Source organism: Akanthomyces muscarius, chromosome 2, assembly GCF_028009165.1.
Source record: "Akanthomyces muscarius strain Ve6 chromosome 2, whole genome shotgun sequence".
Classification (NCBI taxonomy): Eukaryota; Fungi; Ascomycota; class Sordariomycetes; order Hypocreales; family Cordycipitaceae; genus Akanthomyces; species Akanthomyces muscarius.
The window spans coordinates 1,343,964-1,371,756 of NC_079242.1; the positions used below are offsets into that span (position 1 = coordinate 1,343,964).

Consider the following 27,793-nt stretch of genomic DNA (forward strand, 5'->3'; position numbering starts at 1 on the left):
GAAGGGCGACGCGGGCCAAGCAATGATGGTATGATTCAGCGGTGATCAAATCCGCGAATACTGAGTTACCCGGGGTACGGGCGCTTTGGGCGGGCGCGCAAGTGATGTAGAGGCCGGAGTTTGTTGTGGTGATGCGAAGTGGGCGTTTGCTGGCGGCGCTGGTGGAATTGAAGATTTGGCTCCAGTAGCACAGGCGTCGAGCGAAGTGGCAGGTATCAGCCACCAGCAGGGTGGGTGTCGTCCAGTGGCGAAGGCAGCGACAAAAGGCGCCTGGACTCTGCGTGTCTGTCCTGGGAGCAGGCACAACAGGTCAAGCCGGGGCGACTTTGGGGCGCGAAAGATTAGGGCCCACAGTGAGGGATGGCTGATTTGGCATTAGCTCAGGCAAAGAGAGGGCCAAAACAGCGCTGCGCCCAGAAGGGCCTAGAGGTACCTAAGTTGGCAAGGTACCTAATACAAAAGCCTTTCGAGGTCGCCAAACGCAAACGGGCAAAACGCTGCAAGCCCCCAAATGGCGGCTTGAAGCACCTCACCGAGCCCGCTGCGCCGACTGAGCAGACTAAGAAATCCTTCTACATCGATAATCACCATTTCTATCACTAAAAGGGCGCCGCGAGGCCCGTGGAGGATGCCAGCAGCGGCAGGTAGTGGCAGCGCAGCGTCAACAAGTCCATGATCGCTCGTCCGCGATTGGTCGCAAAGGTGGGGCGGACTCCGGCGGGGCAGAGGCACCCCCCAGCCGCAATCTTTTTCCTCTTGGTTGCTCCAGCGTTTGAGCGTCAATGCGACTTGGAGCATTGCCTTGTTCTCCCAGTCCCTGCCGACCAAATACGAGTCATTATCGATCGCTCAGAATAGTCGCCGCAATCTGAGACGCTCTGGCAGGCTGAGAAAAGAGGGCAGCAGTCGCGGGATGGGGTCTCGCTCCCGGGGCGCGATGCAGCCGGCAGATCGCTCAGCACATGCTTCCGCACAGTCTGCTTCTTGCCTCTGCTTGCGGGCGGGGACGGGCGGAGAAGGCTGGGCATCTGGCACCTCGCCGCTCCCAACACGCCAGCACCCGCAAAGTCTACTCTTACAACATCATCACCCGTTTGTGGTCATTTATCAACAGAGGCTAGTTGTCGAATGCGGCATCTCATCTGCGCGAGCTAGCCGTCACACTTATCGATGTTCTACTCAGTCCCCACGATTTCGTGTCTCAGTCGTCGAATGCGACCTTGGGCTACTGTTTACCGACAGCAGCAATGACGTGAACAGTGCCCAGTGGCTTCGTCGGTCACACTTCTATGAGGATGCGACAGCGCTCCTGCGTTTCCCTCCTACGCTCCCCGTCGACTTTGTAGCTATCGCCTGACGGTGTCGTAATCAGACCATTCGCCACCTGCCTGCGATCCCGCTGCCGGTTGGTCTCATGGAAGGTCCGCCTGGGAAATACTATCCAAAAATGGCTGCTGATGGAACACGCCGACTTGAGTCGCCAACGATGACCGTCTTCCAACAAGATACTGGGATCTGGCTGCATCGCACCGGCCAAATGGTCAATCGCTGCTCCAGGGTAGCGACGCGTCTGAGACGGAAGCTCCGTGACATGCCATGTAAACAGCGCGTCGAGGCAAATATCTGCATCTCACCAGTGTTAGAGCACTGTGCCTGTTTAACCCCATCAGATCGGGACAAGATGACTCCAGAGCGTTGCATTGTGTGATCGCCTCACAACCTCGTAGCCCGCTTCAATGCTCCTGCTACTCCACACGTGACAAACCCGTGTACTCTCAACCACCCATTCACTGGGTGCCTTTCTTCCTTAGCACAAATCGCGACAAAGAGACATTTTGGTGTCGGTCAACTCCCAACCGATTGCAGCCCAGGTATTACACCTGCTTCGATAGCACCATGGTCACACCACCAAGCCATGGCGTGACCCTTCCAGTCAGTCTCGAAGCAGCGAGAATCGACAGCCTACCTGCGACAGCATACTACATACCCAATTTCATCAGCGTGGAGGAGGAGCAGCTCATATTAGACAAAGTGCGTTTCCGATTAACCATCAGCTTCGTATTTACCCGTATTGGTCAGCTGTTCTAACGCTGAGAGTCACACAGATCACCTCGGCTCCGAAACCTCGGTGGAAGCATCTCACACATCGGCGTCTGCAGACGTGGCCGTCCGACCTCGTGCGTGACAAGCTCCTCGACGCCGTGCTACCGCAGTGGCTCGAATCGCCCGTCGTGCCACGCCTCCAATCGATGGCCGTTTCGGCCGGTGACACCGCCCACATCTTCGGTGCCAGCCCGCACAGCAGGCCGAATCATGTCCTCATCAACGAGTATCCGCCTGGAATCGGCATCATGCCCCACAAGGCAGGTGACACGAACCCGACCGATACTTATACCCCCCATTTTCACATGTCTTTCTAACACAAAGAACCTCTTTATAGGATGGCGCAGCCTACTGGCCCGTGGTCTGCACAGTCAGTCTTGGCGCGAGCCTCTGTCTCAACCTGCATCGAAGCAAAGAAGATGGCGCTCTGGACCCAGACCCCGCGTGGCGCATCCTGCAAGAGCCTCGCAGTCTGCTCATTACGACGGACAAGCTCTACACCGACTATCTCCACGGAATCGCCGACATTGAAGAGGACGTCGGCCTGTCTGCCGATACAGTCGCCAACTGGTCGTTACTTCGCGAGACCTCTGCCTTTGAAGATGGCCGAAACGTACGCCAGACTCGCACAAGCCTCACGTACCGAGACGTGCTTCAAGTGTCCAAAGCCGCCAATAAGATTGGCATGTTTTTCAAGCGGTGAAGGAGGGAATCGTGCCATTTTCGCAATGCGTAGAGAAGGCGAAAGAAAAGAACGGTCTACCTAGAATACAAATGGTACCATGGTCCAACGCGATGCCACCGCTTCCGCACCAAACTTTTGCGCATACCATTGCCGTGTGCCAGCCGCTGTCGCCCCCAGATTCGCTACCACAAACGCCAGTCCGCAAATCACGGGCCCGCTGAACCAGCGGTCCGCCGGCGCGGCCACAAACGCAATCATCAGGTAGATGAGGCACTCGCAGGTGTAGTGCGGGCAGACGAGGAACCGGAAGAGGCCCGCGGTGGGGAGCGTGTACTTTTTAAGGCCGGCCAGGTGCCTGTGGCATTCGTTCTGCTTGAACCAGGCCCAAAAGTAAAGGGCCATGGCCGAGGGCACGCGCGAGGCGAGGATGCGCGCAGGATCCTGCGTCTTCCAGGATTCGAGGATGGCATCTAAACACATATTTTTTCCCCACGTTAGCCGTATATACCCAAAAACACGCAAAAAGGATAGAGCTTGATGAGGGCGACTTGAAAAAAAAAAACAAAACTCACCAGACCCTTCAATCCACACGCTGATGCTCATGACGGCGTAAAAAGCCAACCCCAGTGCCCAGTGCACAAACCACATGGACGAGGCCGATCCTGTCCTCATCACAAACAGGCTCTCATACAGCCTCCGAGTCCCCTGAAGCGCCATCATGACCCACGCCGCAAACACCCGGCCCAGCTCCTTCTCGGCGACGAGCGCCGCCTCCGGCCCCGGCGGCGAAGACGCCGCCGCGCGCTGCCTCTCGGCCAGCGCGGCCATGACGCGCCCCTTGCCCAGGAACTGCCAGGCCCAAAACGCCGAGCCCGCGACCGACAGCAGGTAAAAGTGCCAGAACCACGCGTGCGGGACCTGGCCGACGCTCGTGGCGGCGCCGAGGAGCCTCTTCAGTCCGCCTGATGCCTCGCGGCCCCTGTCCGCGGCGCCGCCCCCCCGCGGGCCATAGTCCATCAAGAGGCCGCGCAGCGACGGCGGGAGCACCTGGAGGACGACGAGGCCGCCGGCGGCGCCGAGGAAGAATGCCTGGCACCACTGCGAGGGCGGCTGCGCGAGGGCGTGGTCCCGGAGCGTGGCGAGGTGCTCGACGGCCTGGTGGAGGATGGTGCCGGCCATGACGGCCAAGCGAGAATTGACGAGTGAGTACAACCCAAAGCTCGTCTAGGAACAACGCACGTGCTTTTGTTCCCCTTTGTTTCCCCGGCGCAGGAATGGGGCTGTAATGGACTTGTTGCGTGGTCAATGGCGGAGAGAAGGCGAGGGACGACGGAGAGACCAGGGGCGAGTTTAAGCGCAGAGATGCCCGCAAAAACAGGCCGCCGGGCTGGCTAATAGTTGATAAAGAGCTGGTCCGGACGGCTCTGTGTTCACAAGGTAGTGCAGTTTCTTTTGCGCAAGTATGCAAAGAACAAAACGATAGGCTCCAATTGCATGCAGTCGATAGAAAAAAAAATCTCTACCCTGCCTTGCCGCACGGCTGATTGCTTTCTGTCGCTGCCATGGAACACGCGCTCATCATGAATCCAGCCGCGCATCCACCCACACTCACTTTTTCACATGCACACACCATAGACAATCCCAGAATATCACAACCACACCCCCCTCCAAAAACCAAGGCACAGAAAACAATGTCCGCCGTTGAATTCTCCGGCGTCACACCCATCTTTCGCATCTTTGACATTCCCAAGGCCGAGGCCTTTTACGTCGACTATCTCGGCTTCCGGCAGGACTGGGACCACCGCTTTACTCTCGACGACGAGCGCGGCACGCGGGGGCCCTCGTACCGGCAGATATCGCGCGGCGGGCTCGTCCTGCACCTCAGCGAGCACCACGGCGACGGCAGCCCCGGCGCCAACGTGCGCGTCACGGTGCGCTCGGGCGCGCTCGCCGAGCTCCATGCTGAGCTGAGCGCCAAGGAGTACGCCTACATGCGGCCGTCGATCGAGGACGGTCCCGTGCCGGGCTCCAAGGAGCTGCGCGTCACGGATCCGTTTGGCAACCGCATTGCATTCTGCGAAGAGGCACCGAAATAAAATACTCCGTCTCCGGCTGGTCAGCGGCACGTCATACAAACTCGTCACATGGTGGAAGTGGGTGAAGAGAATAGAGCTGTATACTTGTATATAGCTGCTCCTAAGAACATCATCTCAGTATACTGGCTATCTGAGAAAAAGAAAAGTATGGTGCGCCGGAAAAGGCGCACTCAAGAGGTCAACGATGCGTAGTTGTAGACTTTTCAGTTGATATTGCTTAAGAAGTAAATCCCATTTGTAAATAAACCATAATAATATTAGACACAAAGTTCCCTCAAATGAAAGATGTAACACTCCATATTACATTGAACCAATTATTTGCAGCCCCAGCTTCTGCACTCAGCAACAGGGTTGACGTACTGGTTCTCGTAGATGCAGTCATCATACTGAACCTTGCAGCGGTACACGGCATTGTTGTAGTTGTTGTTGCCAGAACCCCAACCAGCACTGGCCCAGGCGTTGGCGCCGGCCCAGGCACCGCTACCATTGGCATTGGCAGAGGCAGAGGCACTGACACCACCGCTGTAGCTGCCCCAGCCCTTGCAGACCCCCTTGCCCCAGTGGTTGCTTGAGGAGCTGGAGGAGCTGGAAGAAGAGCTCGAGGAAGAGCTCGAAGAGCTGGAAGAACCGGAACTCCAGGGCTCGCGTTCTTCGATGGAGCGGGGAGGATGGAAGTTGGGCTGGTTCTGCAGGTTCTTGCAAGAGTTGGCATAGACCTCGACGCACTTGTAGTACTGGTACTTGCAAGCCTCGCAACAGGCACCGCCAATCTGGCCGTGGGGGTACGAGGGGCAGTTTCTGCTGTTCGCATTGGTGTACATCTTGAAGGGGTTGGCGTTGAAGTCATCCTTGCAGTCGTTGCAAGTGATAATAGGCAGAGGAACACCACCGACGGGGTTACCGGGGCCAAAGTCACAGTCCTTAGAGGTGGGCTGCTTGCAGACGTTGGTAGGCTGAGGAGGGCACTGGGTCGTGGAAGTGGAAGTGCTGGTCTTGGTGCTGGTCGCGGGCTTGGTGCTGGTAGTAGGCTTGGTAGTCGTGCCAGGGGGCTTAGTGGTGGTGGGCTTGGTGCTGGTGCCAGGGTTGGTGCTGGTACCAGGAGGGTTGGAGGTAGGAACAGCAGTGCAGGAAGTGGTGACCGTCTTGGTGGTGGAAGTGCCAACATGGCCGGGCTCAAGGGACTTCCAGCAGTCAAGCTTGTTGCACTTGGCGCTGTTGTCGCAACGGCTGCAGTAGCTCTTTAGGCTCTTGCACCACCCGGCGTACTCGAAGCAGTTCAAGCTGTCAGGATAACCAGCCTGGTTGAAGCAAGACCAAACGGTAACCTCGCATTGCTTCCAGGCGGCGTAGCAGTCCTCCTTGCAAGTCCACTCGGGAGTGGGAGGCAGGCACCACTTGCCAATCTGGTGCTCGCAAGTGGGGGGAGTGACGATAGTGGTAGTGCAAGAACCAGGAGCAGTGGTGGTAGGCTTTGTGGAGGTGCCAGGGTTGGTAGTGGTACCAGGGTTGGTCGAGGAGCTGGTCGTAGGACGAGTAGAGGTACCGGTTGAAGTACCAGGGCCAGTGGAAGAACCAGTGGAAGTAGGACCAGTAGAGGTACCTGTGGAAGAACCAGTGGAAGTAGGACCAGTAGAGGTGCCCGTGGAAGAACCAGTAGAGGTACTGGTTGAAGTGGACGAGCCAGTGGACGAGCCAGTGGACGAGCCAGTGGACGAGCCAGTAGGCTCAGTGGAGGTGCCAGTAGAGGTAGGCTCAGTAGAGGTTCCGGTCGAGGTAGGCTCAGTGGAGGTTCCGGTCGAGGTGGGCTCAGTGGAAGTACCAGTAGGCTCCGTGGAAGTGCCAGTCGAGGTAGGCTCAGTGGAAGTACCAGTCGAGGTGGGCTCAGTAGAAGTGCCAGTAGGCTCAGTAGAGGTTCCAGTCGAGGTAGGCTCAGTAGAGGTGCCAGTGGGCTCCGTGGAAGTGCCAGTCGAGGTAGGCTCAGTAGAGGTGCCAGTTGGCTCCGTGGAAGTGCCAGTCGAGGTAGGCTCAGTGGATGTTCCAGTCGAGGTGGGCTCAGTGGAAGTACCAGTAGGCTCCGTGGAGGTGCCAGTCGAGGTAGGCTCAGTGGAGGTGCCAGTGGGCTCCGTGGAAGTGCCAGTCGAGGTAGGCTCAGTGGAAGTACCAGTCGAGGTAGGCTCAGTAGAGGTGCCAGTTGGCTCCGTGGAAGTGCCAGTCGAGGTAGGCTCAGTGGAAGTGCCAGTCGAGGTAGGCTCAGTAGAGGTGCCAGTCGAGGTAGGCTCAGTGGACGTGCCGGTGGACGTTCCGGGGCCGGTGGAAGAGCCGGTAGAGGTGGGCTGAGTAGGCTGAGTGGTAGGGGCAGTCGAGGTGCTGCTGCTGGTGGGAGGGTTACCGTTGCCGCAAGGCTCGTTGGACTCGAGGTCCTTGGCAATGTAAACGCTCAGACGGTTGTTGCCACCGCAGATTCGGGAGGCATCTCCGCCACAAGGAGCATTGCAGTCCTTCTCGTCGGCCTTTTGGGTGCGAGAGAGGACATTGCCGCACCAACACTCGTGGGCGTATTCGGAGCCAGCAATGGGGAAGCCCTGGGCCTTGCAAGCAGCAATGCAGGACTCGGGGGTGAACTTGGCGGGCTCGATGCTCTCGGGCCAGGGGAAAGCGCGGCCCTGGTTGTTGACATTGTCGACGTAGCAGCCGCTGTAAGCGTAGTCGGCGACGGTAACCTGGTCTGGGGTCTTGGTGTAGGTGGGATCCTCCCATATGTTGAGAGTGCCCTTGCCACCGCAGATCTCGCCCTTGTTACCGTTGCAAGGGTAATTGCAAGAACCATCAGCGGTCTTGTCGGCAGCAATGTCGTCGCCGCAGTAGCAGACACCATAGTAGGTGAGACCAGCGTAGCGGAAGGCGTTGCCCTTGCAGACGGAAGTGCACTTCTCAACAGTCATGTCGGTGCCGCTGACTTTGGAGCGCATAATGAGAGCAGTGTCTCCATTGGTGTAGCAACCCTTGCTGGTGAAGGGGGTGAAATTGTCGGTACAGGCAGGAAGCTCATAGTTGGTGGCTGTGGTGAGCGTGGCCAGCGACAGGGCCGCGGCGGCAGCCACGACAGACCTGTGGAAGGTCATGCTGGAATTGGGCCGGGGGAAGAAAGCAAACTGAAGTAAAGAAAGGTAAAGGTAGTGCTGAACAAAGGCTGGTTTAGTAAAGATGGAAAGGCCGGGACGAAGGGTGAGGTTGAAAGTGAAGGGACCCGTGGAGAACAGAAGCAAAGCAGGAGAGACGTGAAGGGGCTCAGGGATTATATACACAGCAATGGATCGATGGGTAGCAAGGAACCAGCAGAGCTAGCAGGCCGGATCATGGGAGCTGTGCGCAAATCTGTCGACCGGCGTCGACGATGCTGGGAGGAGGCTAGCTTGACTAGCAGGACCCGGAACTCCATCTGGATGCAAGTGGGATGGCAGGTCCGCCAGCTCTCATGGCCAAGTGTGAAGAGGACCCATGTATGCGTTGAGCCGATGCGCGCGTTCTAGCCCCCACAGCTTGGACCACAATGCAGGAGGTGCTGATGGTGTTGAGCCTGGATGACCGGGGGAGGAAGAGGTGAGCGGGCCAGGGCTGATGACGGAGCGGGAATTGAGTTCTCCGGGAGCTTCAAGCGCGATTGCTGTAACATGGTTCATGATTGAATGAAATGAGCTGTCCATCACAATGCCTTATTGCTGGTGGAAAGCCGTTTACTGTGGCAGAAAGCCACTGGAACAGAGTACACTGAGCAGATGGACCAGGTTCTTGTCCCAGAGCTCAGCGAGCATGTCTCGCAGAACCAATCGGTCCTATGCAACCGAGTTAGCAGAGGCCAGCAAGAGAAGCGGATAGGGAGCTAACCGAGCAGAGGGGTGCTAGCTCGGCGTTGGACGACGGAAGACGCCATGCCATGCCATGGTGAGCGGGTGAGCCTGGTTGTGGTCTGCATCGATGGATGGGATGGCCAAGAGAGATGGGCTGGCGAGCAGGAGAAAATGGCAATGTCCGTAACCCGTTTGGGCAAGGTTTGGAGGAGATGGCGCTAGACAAGGAAGAAAGAAAAAAAAAAAAAAAAAAAGCCTGAGAGTTGCCGTCGGGCGAGGCGGATGAGCGAGCAGGAGGGTTGCAGCAGGAAAGCCGTCGAGCAAACCAACCCAAACAGAGCTTGATGAGAGGTGTGAGGTGGTCAAGAGAAGTGCGGGATCGAGTGGACCTGCATGAGTGGAGTGAAGCTGGCAGCTGGTGGTCCCAGCTTGGGGCCTCGATTGACAGGGACAGGGACTGGACAGGGACTCGGACAGGAACTCAGACAGACTGGACAGACTGGACAGGGACAGGCACGACAGCCAAGATAAATTTAGGAGCCAAAGCAGCCAATGGCAAGTTCTGCAACGACGGGAGCAAGAAAGTCTGAATACCGATCATAGCTGCCAGTAGTCTGGACCAACCAGGTATTGGTACTGGACCTACTGGTATCATCAGGTCAAATCCCTGCCAGTGGTAGGTACCTAGGCTATCGACAGCGGGAATTCAGCGCGCATATCCGCTGGAGAGAGCTGTAGATTGTTTACTCGTACTCTGCACTCCTTACTGGTACCTCATGGACAAAGGCAACTAGCAAAGCAGCTAGGTAAATAGTGACGGGCCACCGTAGGCGTGGCTTGGCTGAAGTGCCTGCTGGAAATTGTCCAATGCTACCCCAGCCCGGTGCGGAACCCATTTCGGGCTGGTCGCGAGGCGGCCAGATATTTTTGGGTTGACCCATGCAATACATGAATTCACTCTGAGGAGACATGATGTGCAAGATAGAAACTAGTTAAATAAAAAAAAAAAATTAAAAAAAAAAAACGCCACTGAGCCGATTACACGAGCTGTGGCAGCCAGCGGAGAAGACTCGCTAGATTAATGTGTCTCCTGTAACGTCCGCAGCGCGCTGCAGGCGCTATCGCTTGCTCTCTCCAGCCCAGATAGTGACGATAGAGCCCTGTGGAGAGGCGGCCCAGCAAGGTGGGACCACCAACCGAAATCCCACGGACGGGGGCCAAAAAATGTGATTTGATTATAATCATTACTCTACTATTATCAGTAAATCAAATGCCCAAGAATAGCTCGCGTACTGGTAGCGTGCCGCTACTATTCGAGATCGGCTCAAAGGAAAAGGCGAAGCTAGCCAAATGGAAGACATAAGAAGAAGAAAAGGAAAAAGGAAAAGAAAAATCTATAGCTCAACAACGCACGTTGCACTGGTGCCAGCCAGCTGCAAGAAAGCCTTCTGCAGCGGCCCACCTCGACTGAGTAAATTCCCTGGCAAACATGGAACAGATATCTGCTCTGCACTCTGCATCCTCATCCTCATCCTCCGCTGGCCACATCACCATGCAGCCTGCGGTAAATATTCCGGTCCGCCGTTTCCGCCCAACTGCCCGTCTACCTCAACCCGCAAACTAAGAATAACCTCTAGCCCGTCAAATTCCCACTGCCGAACAGCTGCGGCTGAAGATGGCGCGGGGTCCTGCACAGCACCTGCATGGCCTGGACTGAACGGAGCTGCAGCTTCCGAGTACGGATGCTGCATAATACGAACCTGCACCATTTTAGGCGTTATGCATGTGCAGGGGACGACGTAGGCAGAAAAGAAAACAGCAATGACCAAAGAAGAAGCGACAACGAACATCACTCCATCTACGGACTATCGGCCTGCAAGGGCCGCCGACCGGCTGGCTCAAGACGCAGACAACAGCGCGAGAATGAGACAGGAAAAACCCGTCTGGCATGCCCCGACGATCACGCTTCTTGCTGACCGCGGTCAAGACAACAGCCAACTAGTTACGCCATCCTCAAGAGGCGCGCCGATATTCTCAACCACTCACGTTGGGCCCCGTCCATCCATTCCAGCCCAGTGCCAGCGTAGCCGACGCCGACCACCAGGCACGGGGCTCCGCTGATGATGTTCAGGAACACCCGAAGAACAAAGGAGACCCATCGGGGCCACACTGCCAGCAAGAAAATTGTCCTCAAACTCAAACGCCACCATCCGAGCACAATGTGTCTTCAGTGGAGCTTTTTGCGCTGTTCTTTTCCTTCTATTTCGTCTTCATGCTAGACTCGGATCAACACCTCTACCAGTAATATATATATTTTTGCTCTGCGCGCATGCGGAGCAAACACTGCAGCCGCTCCCCCGCCTGAAACACCGCGCTGGCCGGGCTGATGATGGACGGCAATCGTGACAGGGGTTCATCCTTGCAACTTGTAAATCCATGAGCTCTTTTCCTTGCGGCAATATTGGAATGAAACCTCTCGGCGATGGATCAACCTTGTTTGCGATGGGTCCTCGCACAGTCCCGACTTTGTACTGACAGGTTGACGGGATGACAGGCTGCCGTGTGCGACCAAAGCGCGATGCAGGCCAAGCAAGCCAAAGCACAGACAGTATGAACCCGCCAGAGACGAAAAACTTGCCAAAGACCGGTAAATTTTCCAGTAATCGCCTGTACGGTATCTGCGAGACCTCTGAAAGTTTGAATGTAGCCGAGGTGAGCGGAAAATCGGCACTGGTGCAACAGTCGTCCCATCAGTGCCATCACCAACAGCCTGATCGCTGGGCGCGACACAAACTCTCTGGTCGGGCGCCGTCCGATTCTGAAACTTTACTTGACCCAACGATGTAAGATTTGTAAACAATCCTATTGTGCTCCATACTAACAAGACCCCGGTCACTCATGGCCTACAAGGGCAAAAGGGCCAAGCCATCGCCTTTCTAGTCTGGCTCATGGGCCTAGATCCGTCAGTGCCGGAGCCACAGCACTAAACTAGCTCTTCTACGAAGATAGCGTCTTTTTCGTTGGCACTTGGCACCCTTGGCCCAAAATGAAAATGGGCTTGCAGGAAGGCTGTGAGCGCCGTCGTCGTCTGTCGGTGCGGCCAACGCCGCTCACCTCAGTGTGCGGGAAGCGGAACCCAACTCCCCTTTTCACTGGCGCGCTGCTAACTTGTAAGCAGGCCTGAAGTCGAGGCCGATCGCTATACCTGTTTTGCTCGAAGGATGTGCAAAACGGCCAAAATGTCCTTGGCTATTCATAACCGTTTTGAAACCGACCATGCATTCGCATTGATCCCACGAAGACCAGCACGACTATCCACAGAATGCAGATACCCTTGAACGTGCAGAAAACGCTGAGTGAGCGAGACCACCATCATCAGCGCGCAAAAGCCATGTCTTGGACCGGATGTAACCCAACCGACTACCCGTTCGGCGATGGGCTGTGCTAGGAGCCTGGCCTGGGACCCTTTTGGCTGCCAACTGCCACACTGCTTCTCTCCATAGCATCCATTGTTCAGCTCTCGCAGCTTCCGCTAGTATCGAAACAAGTCGTAGTCTCGAGTTAGCGATGTCGACGAAAATTTCTCCCCGCTCACCAGAGCCCAGCGGTCCGGTTCACATTTCCCAATTGAGTCTGGCGTGAGGTTCTTTCTCCTCTTGGCGCTCACGCTTGTCACCAACAAGCCGGTGCTCATCTCTGTTAGTGTTGGGATAGAGTCCACAGAATGCGAAGTCCTCATCAATCTTCCCACGAACAGACCAGACCACCCCCGTCCTCGGTAGGGGCAGTCTCCGACGGGCCTCCGAAATCCTCGTAATCTTGCCAACCTTGGCGAAGATACTTTGGGTCGATCGCGTTGCAACTGTGCCCCAGTGATCAGCAATTTTGAAAGGGTCTACGATTCATAAGTTCTTATGATCCGATTCACAATCGGCGATTGTCTGTTGCAAAAATTGCTCCATAGGTCCGTATGTAACTCCAAGCATGAAGCCGAGCGTTCCTGTATGCCACTAGGAGTTGACTACGAGCAACAGGGGCAAGCCCAGGGCAGCACCAATCTCACACTGTGGGTGCGGCTCAACTGAGCTATTGACATAGTTTGACTATCAGGATGAAGCCCGGGCCGCATACTGAGCCCTCACAGAGACGGAGCAAAGAACTCTAGGGTGTCAAACCACCCCGAAAGCCTATTCAGTCGCGAGCCGTAATAGTCATCGACTGCAGTCACTGTGCTAGAAAGTGACAAAAGGAAAAAAAAAACCAAGCCGAGGTTACCTGCAGTCTGCAGTAGTGCGGGTGCCGGAAACAAATTACTGCAGACTACGTTGTAAGCGAGCGTTGGCCTGGTAAGCATTAGATGGGCCGCTGAAAGACAAAGGGCTTGGACAAGACGCCACAGATATGCTAGAAATTCTCCGATTGCCTGCGGAGGTGACCATTCTGTATGTATTCAATCTATTTTGTACGGCGGCATGCTGCATAAGCGTTCAGCTTCTCAAGGGAGCTGAGCGTATATTGACCAATATACCGAGAAATCAATCAAATATTGGGATATGCAGTTAACAATTTGCGGCATATATCAGTAGATGACCACACCTCCCCGCAAAGCCACCCCGCGCAACATGCCTCAATGACTCCATTGTCGTGGTATTTTGGGAACACGCATGTCTCAGCCGTCTCGATGCAAGGAGAGACAAAATCCCACAGCCACGACTGCATCCACTCCAATCCGCCTCCAGCAACAGCTCTTTCTCCTCTCCCCCGCTTGTCCTCATCAGCCAGCCTTCATTCTCACCGGTGGACAGCGCATCGATCCCTAGCCCTTTTTGATCGACGCAGAAAAGCCCGCTACCACATTCAGTCAATTGCTTGCTTTTTTTTTTTTTTTGCCGTCTTCTTTTTTCCCCGACTTTATGTAACAGGAGCCATGCGCGGCGCAAAGAGCCGTCGCCCCTCTAAAAGCATTGGGGATGGTGCGGTGAAGCTAAACTAACAGCCGGCCTTTGCATTTGCTTTTTGTCAAATTTGTCAGTCAGTCGTTGGACGACATGCCGCTCACCATTTTTTTCTAGGTCAATATGCATTGTCCTCTAATCCGCCACGGCACCGGAAGCACACCGCAATAACACCAACCGGGGGGCTTGCTGCAAGCACTCGGTAGAGCTAATGAAGGACGCCGTCTCCCAGCTTTCACCAGCTCACGGGGGGTGCGCGGAAAACGAAAACGAGGCTGCTTGCTTCCATCTCCGGGACCGCAAAACATCATGGCTAGTTGAAAGGCAGCAAAGTATACTTGGACTAGCGAGGCTTGGGAGAGGAAACCATGGCAGTGCAAAAAAAAAAGAAGAAAAAAATCTCCAGCGTTGAAAGCAACGGGATAGCACAAGGGGAGACAAGCTGGCGATGCTGATGCACTTTTTTTTGCTGCGTCCTGCCATGATAACCAGAACCAGATCTCCGCTTAGTCCCCTCGGAATGACCATCGCTGTTACTCTTCCTCGCTCGCCAGCCTTGTCGCAATGTCCAAGCCCCCCCTCCTCCGGCTGTCGGTTCCTGTTTATTAGCTTGCGCTCGGTTCCTCGATCTCGCTCGGATGTCGACGACCCCCGCGCTTCCTCATTGCGCTGATAAACCTTGCTGGCGTGCATTTGAGATTGACATTAGCCGTTGAGCGATTCTTGCCCCTTTGATGTGAAGAAGGACAACGGATGAGGAGAGAGCTCTGAGGGGGACGACAGCCCTTGTTGCTTGGCCACGCCTCTTCGTCTCTCAGAGTTCTCCAAGTATAGCAACAGTGCACATCCTCTCAACGCGGGAAATACAGAAGGGGCCACGACTGTTTACCCCCCTGTAGATTTGCAGCTTTCGCGGGAACAATCGAATAGACTGTGGCTGATTTTTGGCTACGATGGAATGCATTCTGGTCTAGAGAAGAACCCGTCTTCCTTGAGATTGTAGTTGCGAACTATCCTGGGAAACCTGAACATGACTGGCACAGATACAACTTTTCAAAGGTTCTGCTGTGGAACTGTGAGGCACTTCTAATAATCCATTGCAGGCTCCTTGCAAGCACGACCTCTTGCAGAATGTGCCTTAATATTCCCACGACGCTGCTTCAGACGTAGACGTCCAGATGGAGGGCAAATTCTGCACACATGGCCACAGTCACAGTCATTGAGATCGATGTAAAAGTCAACCATTTTATTCTTTTTTTCGTTTTATATCTTCAGCCTGGTTGTGCTCCTGCCTCGTCCCCCATGAGGACCGCTGGCAGCAATTACATGTCAATTCTAGAGTACATCCAGTTGCAACGTATGTTCCCTCAAGTGCCCAAACGCCGTTGTGCAAATTTTGAGGCAGCTTCTCCCTTTCCCCCGTCTCTCGTGAAAAAAACTGATTCAAAACAATGCTTTGCTTATTTCCGTCATACTTTTTTTTTGTAAAAAAGAAACATTACCCTTACGCCTTGTTGCGCAGATGAGGAGGAACCCACTTGCCTCCAGCACCACCACCAGCAGCGCGCGAAGGCGGCTGCTCAGGAGCCGCAGGCTCTTGCGACTCGGTCCGTCTAGGAGGAGGGGCATCACCGCGGGCAGAACCACCCCGTTCAATGGGAGCACCACGGGGAGGGAAGTTTCTGGGAGGAGGAGCGCTGTCCGAGGTCTCGCCAGAGGCCTCCTTGGCCGCTTGGCGCTCGCGCCAGCTGGGCTTGCTGCCAGCGAGGTTGAGACGGGGCGGGCCACCGGCAGAGGGACGCTCCTGGGAGTCGGTTCGCTCCATGGTGCGAGCAGCAGGAGCAGGAGCAGAAGCAGGGGGGGCGGCAGCATTCTTGGAAGCCTCTCTCTCGCGCCAGCTGCCACCGCCAATGACGGGAGGTCTGCGAGCGTCGCTGTCGGGAGCGGGTTCGGCGCCGCGGAGAGGACGCTCCTTCTCGGCCTTGCGGCGAGCGAGAGCTTCGTCTTCGCGACGTTGCTGAAGAGCCGCCTTCTCGAGCATCTCCTGACGCTCTTTGTCGCGCTGCTCCTTGAGCTTGGTAAGCTCAGCCTTGCGAAGCTCATCACGCTCGCGCTGCTCCTCCTTTTCGCGAGCGGCACGCTCCTCAGCCTCGCGGAGTTCCCTCTCCTTCTCCTCGCGCTCGCGCTTCTCGCGCAGTTTGCGGTCGCGGAACTCCTTCTTGCGAAGGGCAATCTGCTTCTCAAGCTCCTTCTCGGCATCACGGCGACGCTTCTCGAACTCGTCGCGACGGCGCTCATGGAGGTTCTCTCTGAAGGACTCATATATAGGCACTAGTCTGGTCAAGCGATTCTTGAGCTCGACATTGGCCTTGTGCAGCTCCTCGGAATCCTTGAGCTTCTTGGCGGTGTTCTTATCGTAGATGGCACGGTCCACCTCGCACTGTTGCTCGTAGTCCTCGGCCAGCTTCTTGCCTTCCTCCTTGCGGTAGGCACGTTCCAGATGGTCGATGCGCTTGCCAGTGACTCTGAGCTTCTCCTTGACGTCATGCTTCTCACGCTCAAGCTGGCTCAGCTTGATCTCACGGAGCCGGTTCGTGTCCAGATTCTCAATGTCATCCAGATTAATGTCGAGGCGCTTGCCATCCATCTTAAGTTCCTTGATCTGCTGCTCAACCTCGGCCCTACGGACCTTGTCGCGCTCCTCCTTCATACGTCTGGCCTCGCGCTCTCTCTGGTCATTCTCCAGACGCTTGTCCTCAGCCTCCTGGAGAGCCTGCTCTTTGAGACGCTTCTGGCGGGCGTTTTCCTTGTCCTTGCGAGCCTGAGCCTCAGAGGCTTCCTCCTTGCGCTTCTGGATAACGTCCTTGCGGGCAAGGATGGCCAAGTGCTCCTTTTCAGCACCAGCCTTGGCGCGGCTGAGGGCGGCGTTGCGGGCAGCCAGACGCTCCTTATTGAACTCGGGGTCAATGTAGTGGCATGTTGTGAAAAGGGATCTGGCGAGGCGGGTGAGCTGAGATCGGACAATCTCAGAGGGAGTGCTCTGGAGACGCTGAACAGCACCGCCGTCAGCCTCGGCGGAACCAGCGGCGGAGCCACTGTGGCCAGCCTTGGAAGAAGAGAAGATATCGCTGTCAAAGCTAAGAACACCAGTGGCATGATCCATGCGGATGGCAAGGTCGCCCTTCTTGTTGCCGTTCATGATGAACTTCTCAATAGTGGGGCGGGTGATCTGGAAAGGCTCGGGGAACTGAGCCAGCGTCTGAACAAACTCAAGATCAACGGTATCATAGACTTGAGATAGCTGCTGGAACAGTCGGGTGAGAATCACCTGCTGCAGAGGTAGGATATAGCGCTCCATCTCGGAATCAGCACCAATCTTGCTCAGGATAGGAGAGATCTTCTGGCAAATGGAGAGAGGGTGGAAATCGACCTCGAGGATGTTGTAAAGCTCCTTGATCTCAGGGCGAGCACGCTGAAGGAGAGACTTGGAGAGCGCATCGCGGAAGAGACGGGAACGTGTAGGAGCCTGGGTCATGCCGAGAAGGTGCGTCAGACGCGAGTTCTTGTTCTTGCGGGCCTCGTCAAAGTCAATCATGGCGCCACGAGAGCGCGAGGTGCTGATGACGGGAATGGCGAGAGCAGACAGCAGAACGAAGGAGGCGGCCTTCTGGAGATCAGCCTCAGTGGCAGGCGGGTTGTCAGCCTTCTTGCCCTGACCGGAAGCCACAAGAACAGCAGAGTGGCGGAGGAGGTTGTAGTATCTGGACCAAGCAGCGGCGTGGAACAGATAGTTCTCGCCGACGAGGAAGATGCGAGTAAGCTTCTCGTAGTAGTTGGCCATCATGACATTCTTGGGAGGACGCTTGCTGAGGTTGAGCAGAGTGTGAATATCCTCAACGCTGCGGAATGCCTCCTGCCAGAGCTCGAGCTCGACAGCAACATTCAGCTGCTGGAAGCGGGTCTCCAGATGACGCTGCAGGGTATCGGCATCGTTGAGGTTGATGGCGTGCATCTGCGAAGAGTACTTGGCAGCAGTCTGGACATGGTTGCGGAGAAGCTCGCAAAGTCTTCGGAACTCGGTCTTGCGGGTGTACTTGAGGCAGAAGTCGAAAGCCTGCGAGGCAGTGCTCTGGTAGAGGATCTCGAGGCGTGCGTTGTTGCGAAGGATGTCGAGAACGGTACGGTAAGCCTCCCAGAGGAACTTGAGCCAAGGGGTAACGATGGCGCGGTCGGTACGGTCGCGGGACTGCTCGCCCGAGACGGTGGCGAGGAGAATGGACTCAGGGGTCTCGGTAGCTTCCAAGTCTTCGACGTTGGAGTCGCCGCCAGTGGTGGCCTCGAGACTAGACTGGACTTCATCGGCCTTTTGCTGCGCAGCAGTCACCTTTTCGACGGCGAGCTGGATGAACTTCTTGAGGACGAGCTGTACGCCGGTTAGCAATGCGATCAAGGCCGAATCGTGGGGTAGATCGGTTCACGAACCTCGATGGTCGCAATGTTTGTGTTTTGAGAAATATTCTTATACTGGTAGAGGGCATCCTTGGCGAGCTTTCCCTTCTTCTGTTCGACGGAGAGTTCGACCAAGAGCAGCATAACGGGCTCGAGCGACGCGATGGGAACATTTCGGGAGCGTTTGCTGGTGATGTGCTCGTGAAGCAGAGTCAGAGCCGCCGGGGGCTGGCCGACCCCGATGAGCTCGTGAGCCCTCTTCAGCACATTTTCGGGTTTTTGGTGCGGTGGAGGCGGCTGTTGAATGAAGCGCGAGTTAGCATCTCGACAGGGAGGGGTAGTACGGTGGAAAGGGAGTCGACGCGAGCGTAGGCGACGGCGACGCAGTAGGACGCACCATGATGGGCAACTTCCTCTATAGAATTGCTTGAGCAAGTAGAGGAGAAGTTGATTTTTGGAGTTGCCGTCGCGAGCCAAGGGTTGTCTGTAAAACGGCTCTGGCGTGGCACTCTTTGCGTGTGAAGCCTAGTGGGACGAATTTTTCAATTTCGTGTGTGGACGCTATCCGAACACTGAGGGGCGTGGGGTCACGTGGCTCGGATTGTTAGGTCATTCAGGCTATGACTCTGAGATTACAACTCCTTTCAGGCTGCGCCTTGACAGGGGAATTTGTTTGTTCAAACAAGTTAATATTATGATTCATTTTATGGGCCTGTTACTATTAATTAGTGCCTCTCCGATGTAGAGTTGTGTAAAAATTTACGACATCTATGGTATGTATCAAGCTCAATCGTAGGGCAACGTGAATAGCGCCATGCCAGGAGAGTCACCAATGCGCAGAGCCTATCTATCAAAATGGAAAGAACCGAGACCCTGCAGAAAACGCGATCCTGGAGAGCAGGATATAAATGTGCTTTATAGTATCAATATTGCGCTTAAGATGGCACTGGTGGTAAGGCACGATGGCAGGAGAAGACCAGATCACGTGACGTGAAGCTTTGACTTCTGCCTTGAACCTGCAGAGCTTCGATCCATTCCTAAGAGCTTCACAAGCAGCTGTCAAAATCGTTGCACGGTCATGGCTGACTCTTCACGGCCGAGGTCTCGCTCGAGATCGCCGCGCCGCGCACCAAAAGGCAGCGGAGGATTCAGATGGAAGGATAAAAGGTCCGGAGACGGCAGAGATGACGGCAGAGATGGCCGACGCGACGACCGGAGGGACGACAGACGAAGCGATCGCCAGGGTTACCGAAGTAGGCGTGACAGAGATTTCCGAGACCGAGACCGCGATCGTGATACGCGTGATCGGGGGCGCGAACGTTCTCCTCGCCGCGACAGAGAACCTGCGCGAGAGGAAGGCCGCCGCCGCAGCCCCGACGACAAACCAAGCAAAGAAAAGCGAGGCGGCGAAGGCAAGAAGGAAAAGAAAGCCAAGAAGGCAGTTTCTCTTGCTGGCAAGGAACTTATTGTGGTTCACATCAACGACCGTCTCGGCACCAAGACTGCGGTGCCCTGTCTTCCCGACGACACCATCGGCCAACTGAAGCTCATGATTGCGGCGCGCATTGGCCGAGAGCCGGGACAAATCATGCTGCGCCGCCAAGGAGAGCGCCCGTTCAAGGATCCCATCAGCCTGGCGGACTATGGCATCTCGAACGGTGTACAGCTGGATCTTGAGATTGACACAGGCGACTAAAGGAATCAGCGCGAGTACGACGGGCGGCGTATTTTACGCTTGGCGCTCTGTAGCGAGCTTCGGTTATAGCTGCTTCTCGGGATGGGCAATGGCGGGATCAGGCTATCAGTGACAGCATAGCGCCAGCTCCCGCATCAAAGACGTCGAACAGAGTGGACATTGCCACTCGCACTCGGATATGGCAAGACTGCTGTCCAGAGTTGTATCAGTGCCCCTGCGATTGTATCAGTCTGACATGAAGCGACAGCCGGCTTTTGGCCAGCCCAATACAGAATCGGGAACGCTAGGGCAAGCATGGGGGCGTATTACACAAGGCGCGATGATGCATCATGGGGATACATAGCCCCCAAAAGCAGCACGGAGCAGTTCTCTGTGGGCATAAGCAGCTCAGACGATGGTAGTCGCTGGTAGAACCGAGCAGACCAAGAATAGCTCTGTGGGCGCAGTGGCGCTTTCAGAGTTACAGACCTCCCATACACTACCAATAGTTAAACACAATGCATCGCAAAGTTACTGTCCCATCTACAAACAGACCGTGCTGAACCATAAGCGTGGACCAGGCAGGACGACTAGGCAAAGGCGGCGCGGGACCAGACCGTGTTAAGCAGAAACGGGGCGCCATGGTTGGACGGCGGTGCCAATAGCGCCAATAGCGCCAAATGCAGGCCTGGCCGGGGCAGGTTGGCTTTGGCTGGCAGGATGGTGTGCAGTGGCCCGGGCTGTGGGCAGTGGCACCTTTGTGGCTCCTCAGTGGCTCACAGCGACGCTGACGGCAAGCCTGTACTGGCAGCATCTCCACGGCGTTGTAAGAAAAAGGCTGTCGTGCAGCAAGTCGCAAGCTTCCGATGGCTTTTATTAGCAGGATCCCAATTTCCTTTGTGCAGGCGCACGAACCACCCTGCAGCGTTCTTTTTTCGGCGGCAGTGGCTGCGGTGCTACCATTTGGTCTGAACGCCTGTGAATAGCTGGAGCCTGTCAACCTGTGAAGCTGGTGCGGCCACTGCACTGGTAAACTGTGCTAACCTGGTGCGCCTACGCTGCCGGAGCTTACCAGTACCTAATAAAAAGGAGGCCACTTGGGCTGCCGTCCGCAGCGTAGCTTCTGTCGTTTGCTTGGGCGCTCCACCTCCCCTAGCATGAACCCCCCCCCTCCCCGTCGAGCGTGCTCCCCTAATAAGCAGAGGCCCAAGGTACCTGATTACCTGCCCATTTACCTGCCTAAGCCAGGTACCTAGCGTCTTCCCCAAGACCGTTTTGCGCATCGCCATTTCCCACCTCTCTCATCGCCTCTCTCTTCCTCCCCTCCCGCACCAACGCCTCTTTCTTTTTCTCGCCTTGTCCCCCCTCGTCCAACCCAGCCCTCTTGCTGTCCCAGCGTCGTGTCGCTGCCCATACCGGCATCAGCACAGTCCGTTTTATCTCCTCTGTAAGTTCGTTTCCTGTTTCAATTGCGACGATTCATGCAAGACGTGCGTGACGGGCGCTGTCTTGTGCTCCCGCCAGCCCCGAGAGCAGTGGCCCCTGGTGGAGATTTCAGGAGTTCGGACAGCCATCCGCGAAAAAACACAGCAGCACACAGCCTGCCAACCTCGACGAAACGCCGCTCCTGACGCTCTTGATTGACTGCCAACTCAATCAGCACTCTCTGGTCGACGCTGCGCCCTTTCTCCTTGTTTTTGCTCTCGTCTGCGCGCCCGCAGCTGCTACACCAAGCTCTACGCCTCGACCAACACCAGCCCCCCGCACAAACAGCGCAAGCATTGCGAGCGTGTGAGAGACGAGACTGTTTACTGACAAGATACCATTATTTCAGAACGAAAGACGCCGAATAATCGCGACGTCTTGCCCTTGTCATCTCGTTACGATCCCCTGACGTCGACTCTCCACTCCTACCACGATGCCTCAGTACGCTACGCGAGACGGCGACACGGCGCAGTTCAAGAAGAACAAGCAGTCCATGGCCGACCTCAAGCTTCGCAGGTTAACCGAGCTTAACAACCGTCTGCGTGAGGATCTCGAGCGCGAGCGCATCCCCGTCAGCACTGCTTCAAGAAGGTAAGAAACAACGTGACGGTCCGCCGTCAGCTGGGAACAGCGCGACTAACGTGGTTGATAGTATCATTGCCTATTGCAACGGTACAAGAGATTATATGGTGCCGTCAGTCTGGGGTTCTGTCGCAAAGGGTGAGGACCCCTATGCACCGCAACAATCCGGCGGCTGCTGTGTTGTCATGTAAAGAACGACTGGTTACTGGACGGCGCACGGCGAATCGCGATATTTTCAAAGAGAGAAAGTATCGGGCGCTATTTTTTACGAAATGGGACGCGAGTTGTTGCCAACGAGCTCGACACCCGAAATAGGCATATATCCCACGAAAGGAGCCCGACGAGATGCGCGACATACCCGCTTCACTGCTCAACAGTCAGCACCGACAAGATCTCGCATATATACACGACGGCTCCTTCCTTTCCCCCTTTGGTTTTTTTCTTTCTGGCTCGGCGTTGGCACCCTTTGTAATATCAGAAGAGGGCATGGAGGCAGGCGGAAAGAGCAGGCTGTGCAACATGAACGACATGTCTTTTTATTTGTGGTAGATTCTGTCACCCGTTTTTTTTGTCCACTTTATTTCCTACGTATTTCACAGCGAACGAAGAAAGGGACGGGGTCAAGGAGAAATAGCAGTGGAGGACGAGCAAACCCGTCGATGAGCAAGTCCTGCAGTCATTGATCTTCTAGCTACACGGGCTCTCGGCGGCGACGGCGGTCTTTCTTAATGGGCAAGGCTACGAATGACAGAGGATCTATGGCTATGGGAAGCAGATCCTCGAGCATGTATTATTTCTTCCCCGTTTTTTAAATTTTATTCAGCACATCTGCATGTCTCTTGGCGTACAAAACAGTATGATGACCGCATGCTGACAAAGTGTTGTGTGCAGTCGCATGCTAATGCAATGCAGCCCATCAAGCGCCTGTGGCACTCTGGTGCTGCATTGGTTTCGACAAGTTCCTTTTAATTTTGTCGGTTTTATTCAAGTAGAGAAGACATCGTACAAAACAATGTCCGCAGTCCTTCCACCCCTCCCCCAGACGAACACCTCCTGGTTTGTGTGGGGAAACGAACGTTTCTCTGTCGCATGGAGTTTCTCCCGCTCCCCCACCATCGTCTCATTGCCATCTTTAATCGACTGTCCCATCAGAGGAAAAGCGCTTCTTTGCCTATATTGCTGAATAAAGGCGCAAAAACAAGTGTCACCATGGCAGAAGACGACTACGCGACGCCCGCGGCGGCTGGCACTCAACGCCTGCCCCGCGTCAGCATTGAGTTTTGTACGCAGTGTAAATGGCTGCTCCGCGCCGCCTATGTGAGCCATTTTGCTTTTTTGTTCTTTCCTTTTTTCCTTGGCACCATTGCTTTTGATTTTGTTTCTATTTATAATTACCATGACCCTCCACTCTCACCCCTTCCAGCCCCCAGTACTACCAGAACAGAAGCCATTAAAAAAAAAAAAAAGCTAACCGTTGGGGCTTGTCGGCTAGTATGCGCAGGAACTGCTGTCGACCTTTTCCACAGATCTCGGCGAAGTCGCCCTGCAGCCGTCTACGGGAGGCAGATTCATCGTCACCATTCACCACGGCGCCGCTGGGGCAAGCGGGCAGGAGGAGTCTGGTCAACAGGTGCTGTGGGATCGCAAAGTGGATGGCGGGTTTCCAGAGACAAAGGAGCTCAAGAGAAGGGTGAGGGATGTGATTGAGCCGGGCAGGGACCTGGGTCATGTGGATAAAGATTACGCAAAGGGAGCAGCAGCAGCAGCATCGACGGTGGCAGAGAAGAAAGAAGAGGAGGAGGGGGAGGAAGAGAAAAAGACGGACGCTGCTGGGAAAGAGTGCGAAGACTGCAAGTAAGTGGTCATGGTAGACGGCTGAGATGGAATGATGATGGTCGTTCCAGCTCGGAGTATCGGCGTGCACTGCGGGTTGGTGTCAGCGGTGTTGGCCATTGCTATCATAACAACAGCTACTGCGTCTCCATGGAGAAAGGATCGCGAGTTGAGCCTGTGCTTTGGGCTGCTCGTAGCCGAGTGCCTCCAGCGCGTAGGTACGGAGCACTAGACGGGGGTTTGAGGTCGAGTGCCAGTAGAGAGCGCAGAAAGCCTGGCGTCACTTAGCTGTTGGAGCGAGAATGATGTACATTTAGGGCGCCTCGAAATGTCTCAAGTAGTGTTTCTATGTTTCGACTCGTATTCGTGGTAGCGATCTATACACAGCATCCCACCCGGGACTTGTCTCTCGATGCTCGAGACAGGCACAAAGCCTTCATCGCGCTCCTCTCACGTGCCTCGGACAGCTCATCACGCTCATGTTGACGAGCGTGATGGCCGCCGCCCTGCCGCAGAGTGGCGAAGCTGCGCCTCGCCAGAACCAGGAACGGCATGTATACATCGCAGTGGTGTAAGAAGGACCCGCACGAGGAGCATCACGCCACGATCCAACTCTCTGACCAGACACTCCGGGGGCACCTGGTGCACAGTACACTGGCGGTCCGCCCTTCGCCATATCCGTCACGCTCAGGAGGCTAGAGACGAAGGGCAACAAGGACACGGAGCAGCAGGCCAAGAAGCAGCGGCAGGACGAGAGGGAGAAGGAGGAGAAAGAAGAGAGGTGGGAGACTTCTCCGCGACACAAGACACCTTGTCAATCTACACGACGTCTTCTGGAACGCCATGTGTCCGCTGAGCCTTTGACAGGGCTCCTAACCGTGGGCTGCTTCTTGGTCGGATCCTCTGCGAATGTCGGCATCATGGTGACTGGCCCGCCATGAAGGTGCCAAAAAGAATTAAAATAAAAGTAAAGACACGCCGCTTAAACAGAATCAAGAGCTCATTCCATGTTCAGTTTTTTAATCACTTTGGCTGTTATCCTCTGTCTCTTCTATTCTTCTTCATTCTCCTTATTTCTCTTATCCTTCTTGTTTCTCATATTCCTCGTATTATCTATACTTTCCCAACTTTTCTTTACATTCTTTCTTTTCATTATAACCAACAGCCCAACCTCCGGCGTCGGTTCAGTCTTCAGCATGAGCAAACCGACGGCCAGGCCGCGGAGCTACTTACTGTGGGCAAGATGGAACTCGTATGTGGTTCTCATGCATTCAGCAACATGAGCGGCCTCCCGACACTGCGCTTCGTGCGTGTGTCGTGAAACCAAAAGTATTGTAATAACAAGGGTGGTCTTGTAAGTGACGCACAATTTGCTGCCTCAGCTTTGCCGTCTACTGTCTGCTGCTGTCAACGTACGGCCTGTTCAACGTTGGTGTCGTCGTGTATCAGTAAGCAGGACTTTGTATGGATGGGGGAGGAGGGCTTCTCAGACGTACGCCGTGTTCTCAGAGCAGGGCAGACAGCCGTCCTTGCTTGCGGGTTTTGTCGCACGAAATCCGGGGCGATGCCCGACCTGGATGGCCTTTTATTCCTGCGGCATGGCTGATCCGCGGTAGAGTCGAGGGGCAACTAGCCTAAGTGAAGAATTTGGATGAAGATACAAGGGGTGTCGTGGTATGCTCTGGCAGTGACCCTGGCGAACAAATGATTGATAAAGAAACGCTCGAGGACAGACCGGTTTGGTCAGACCGGCGCCTGATGAATATAAATTCACCGCCTCGAAGCGACTGATCTCATGCTTGCCAGCCGTGACCGGTGAGACTTCTCAATGCAGTACCCTAATTGCATGATCAGGCAAATCGTTCAGGCAAAACCGACAGACTCCGAATTGGCTTGTTTGCAGCTGTTCTATCGGCACTGCCGGAAAGTGTCAGTAGTCTTCACAGAACTGTACCTGAATCCGGCCCGTGAGCCAATGAGGCAGCCTGTTTGGTACGCAAAAGTCCTCATATCCAGGTTCTTGACCCACGCGGAGAAGACGTGAGGGCAGCACTGCGGAAGCTGTTGCAGCTAGTCAGTGAACAATGCAACAGGCTCAAGGTGGAGACCAGCGAATTCCGCCATGGTGTATTAGCTGTAGGTTTCTTTATAGTTCTATCGATAATGATTGCTCCTGATGCAGTGTTGCTAGGTTCGCTTCTCTCGCACGGGTTTCCTGGCACCAGGTCCTCCGTTTCAGAGTAGGGCAAAGAGGCTCTGCGATGCGATGGTGAACCACGAGAATGCAGACAAGATTGCTCAAATTACGAAGCGGGACGTCCTGGGCATCTCTCCCAGATCTAAAGAGTTTGAAATCATCCTCCGTCAGTCTCTTTGCAAGATTTCCTGTGACCAGTCAGATCGATTCTTCGACGAGACTTACGGGGAGCCGGTCAGCCAGCTCCCGCCATGGTGAGTCTGTCCTCTTTGCGTGTGGCGCGATTACAGAATGCGGTCGTGGTAACCAGTCAATGTTTTCCCCAGGGCCATCTCGTTCGCTTTAGGTGTCATAACCGGTATACCCGTGTACAAACCGTCTGCCGCTGCTGTAGCCCGGCTGGAAGCACGAACCGTGGCAGAAATCGATGCTGCTGGGGTTTTTCTGAAATGGCTAGTCGATCAACGCGGAGAAGAAGAAGTACGCTCTTCCATAAACTTAGGAGCTGCAAGCAGAACCTGAAGCTGATCAAAAACCCCAGCGAAACGAAAGCCTGGAAGCTCAGCTGGGCGCCGCCAATGGAGATCTTTTCCGCCTCGTTCGCTCGATTCTTGAATGTACGCAAGAGCTTCAAGGTAATGGTCTTGTCTGTTTTCTTTGGTCAGGGTTGTTACTGTGACCGGGCCGTACAAATACTTCTATCACCACGCTTACGCTTGTTCAGAAAACATCTCTCGGCAAAGCATCCGCCGGTGGCGCCACCGCATCGACAACCGGTCTTACCTGGCCCTCAATGCCGCAGCAAAGATTCTACTGAGCAATGGTGCTATTCTGGCCAAGTTCATGGAATCATATCAGGAAGGCGGCGGTATCAGCTCCCATAGCCTTGTGGGCACCATCGCCGCCGCCATGTCTGAGGGAAGCATTGGGTCTACGACGGTGCCCCTCGCCCAGTTCACATTCTCGCATTTTACCGGCCTCCTGACGACCTTGGCTTGGCCTTCTACGGTAGCAGTCACTAGCCCTGTTACATTAATCGCAGGCCTGGGCATTGGGGTGGCCTCACTGATTGGTCATCTCCAAGCTCGCGTTGCCAAGAAAGCAGCGTTACGCCTCAAACAAGTTACGTAAACAACCTGTCGTCCTTTCCATACTTTTCGCGCATAGGGAGCTCACATTCCTGCTAGATCTGGTATTCATTTCCAAGATACTTTTCTTGGGCCAACAAGTCGATCTTCTTCAGAGTTGGGAGAACACGGCAGTTGGAGAAGAAGTGCGGCGTAAGCATCTACGCAAGATGAACTGCCCGGAGACGGTGACGATGTGGACTGAATTCATAAGACAAGCTAGGGCGGGCGACCTCGAGCCCAGATTGCCCGCGCATAGACTTTCAAACCTCGCTTTAGATTCAGGCGGCAGGAAAGCAAGAAAACGAGATGTCCGGCTGTATCTAAGCTACCTGCTCGTAGCGGGGACTGAAGAGGTCGGTTCTGACACGGAAGCCGAAGGGCAGAGCTCTAGCGACAGCGAGTAGTGTCATCGCTTTATTGATCACTATTACTTGTCCAAGCAATTTAGCTCAATAGTATGTTTGATGAGTCTGGTAGGCATCACAGTTGCATGCAGTTAGCTCTCATTTGAACATGACAATCAGCTAGCAATTCACAGCCAAGACCAAGACGATTATAGATGAGAATTGTTTGTAAATTTTATATCAGTGAAGCTAAGAAACAGCCGTGTCGTTATCAGGCATTTGGGGTTTTTTTTTTGGTTTTACAAATAGCGACAAGGTTCATCTCTGGTGTAAGCGGCGACACAGTGGATCCAGACATGGGCGACTATCACATCCGAGATCCGTGGTGTGGCGGCAGCCAGAGGAAAAGAC

General features: G+C 55.0%; 10 protein-coding genes across 10 annotated transcripts; 7 read left to right on the forward strand and 3 right to left on the reverse strand.

Moving 5' to 3' along the window:
- Positions 1 to 1,896: 1,896 nt before the first annotated feature.
- On the forward strand, positions 1,897 to 2,806 carry LMH87_003549 (uncharacterized protein; the record flags this gene model as incomplete). The annotated part of the gene is made up of 3 exons (XM_056194364.1): positions 1,897 to 2,031; positions 2,106 to 2,363; positions 2,441 to 2,806. The coding sequence occupies 3 exons, from the start codon at positions 1,897 to 1,899 to the stop codon at positions 2,804 to 2,806; spliced, it is 759 nt and encodes a 252-aa protein (XP_056048345.1).
- Positions 2,807 to 2,866: 60 nt separating this feature from the next.
- Positions 2,867 to 3,967, reverse strand: LMH87_003550 (uncharacterized protein; the record flags this gene model as incomplete). The annotated part of the gene is made up of 2 exons (XM_056194377.1): positions 2,867 to 3,258; positions 3,361 to 3,967. 2 exons carry the CDS (start codon positions 3,965 to 3,967, stop codon positions 2,867 to 2,869), a joined length of 999 nt encoding a protein of 332 aa, XP_056048346.1.
- A 383-nt stretch (positions 3,968 to 4,350) lies between these two features.
- Positions 4,351 to 4,884, forward strand: LMH87_003551 (uncharacterized protein; the record flags this gene model as incomplete). The annotated part of the gene is made up of 1 exon (XM_056194388.1): positions 4,351 to 4,884. The coding sequence occupies one exon, from the start codon at positions 4,351 to 4,353 to the stop codon at positions 4,882 to 4,884; it is 534 nt and encodes a 177-aa protein (XP_056048347.1).
- A 314-nt stretch (positions 4,885 to 5,198) lies between these two features.
- LMH87_003552 (uncharacterized protein) lies at positions 5,199 to 8,006 on the reverse strand (the record flags this gene model as incomplete). The annotated part of the gene is made up of 1 exon (XM_056194400.1): positions 5,199 to 8,006. One exon carries the CDS (start codon positions 8,004 to 8,006, stop codon positions 5,199 to 5,201), a length of 2,808 nt encoding a protein of 935 aa, XP_056048348.1.
- Positions 8,007 to 11,342: 3,336 nt separating this feature from the next.
- On the forward strand, positions 11,343 to 12,549 carry LMH87_003553 (uncharacterized protein; the record flags this gene model as incomplete). Its single annotated transcript, XM_056194412.1, has 4 exons — positions 11,343 to 11,379; positions 11,440 to 11,444; positions 12,287 to 12,430; positions 12,490 to 12,549. 4 exons carry the CDS (start codon positions 11,343 to 11,345, stop codon positions 12,547 to 12,549), a joined length of 246 nt encoding a protein of 81 aa, XP_056048349.1.
- A 2,642-nt stretch (positions 12,550 to 15,191) lies between these two features.
- Positions 15,192 to 18,536, reverse strand: LMH87_003554 (uncharacterized protein; the record flags this gene model as incomplete). The annotated part of the gene is made up of 3 exons (XM_056194424.1): positions 15,192 to 18,110; positions 18,170 to 18,433; positions 18,534 to 18,536. The coding sequence occupies 3 exons, from the start codon at positions 18,534 to 18,536 to the stop codon at positions 15,192 to 15,194; spliced, it is 3,186 nt and encodes a 1,061-aa protein (XP_056048350.1).
- Positions 18,537 to 19,214: 678 nt separating this feature from the next.
- On the forward strand, positions 19,215 to 19,832 carry LMH87_003555 (uncharacterized protein; the record flags this gene model as incomplete). The annotated part of the gene is made up of 1 exon (XM_056194436.1): positions 19,215 to 19,832. One exon carries the CDS (start codon positions 19,215 to 19,217, stop codon positions 19,830 to 19,832), a length of 618 nt encoding a protein of 205 aa, XP_056048351.1.
- Positions 19,833 to 21,729: 1,897 nt separating this feature from the next.
- Positions 21,730 to 22,069, forward strand: LMH87_003556 (uncharacterized protein; the record flags this gene model as incomplete). The annotated part of the gene is made up of 2 exons (XM_056194448.1): positions 21,730 to 21,887; positions 21,949 to 22,069. The coding sequence occupies 2 exons, from the start codon at positions 21,730 to 21,732 to the stop codon at positions 22,067 to 22,069; spliced, it is 279 nt and encodes a 92-aa protein (XP_056048352.1).
- Positions 22,070 to 23,087: 1,018 nt separating this feature from the next.
- Positions 23,088 to 23,736, forward strand: LMH87_003557 (uncharacterized protein; the record flags this gene model as incomplete). The annotated part of the gene is made up of 2 exons (XM_056194460.1): positions 23,088 to 23,195; positions 23,371 to 23,736. The coding sequence occupies 2 exons, from the start codon at positions 23,088 to 23,090 to the stop codon at positions 23,734 to 23,736; spliced, it is 474 nt and encodes a 157-aa protein (XP_056048353.1).
- Positions 23,737 to 25,977: 2,241 nt separating this feature from the next.
- On the forward strand, positions 25,978 to 27,442 carry LMH87_003558 (uncharacterized protein; the record flags this gene model as incomplete). Its single annotated transcript, XM_056194471.1, has 2 exons — positions 25,978 to 26,162; positions 27,076 to 27,442. 2 exons carry the CDS (start codon positions 25,978 to 25,980, stop codon positions 27,440 to 27,442), a joined length of 552 nt encoding a protein of 183 aa, XP_056048354.1.
- Positions 27,443 to 27,793: the final 351 nt, after the last annotated feature.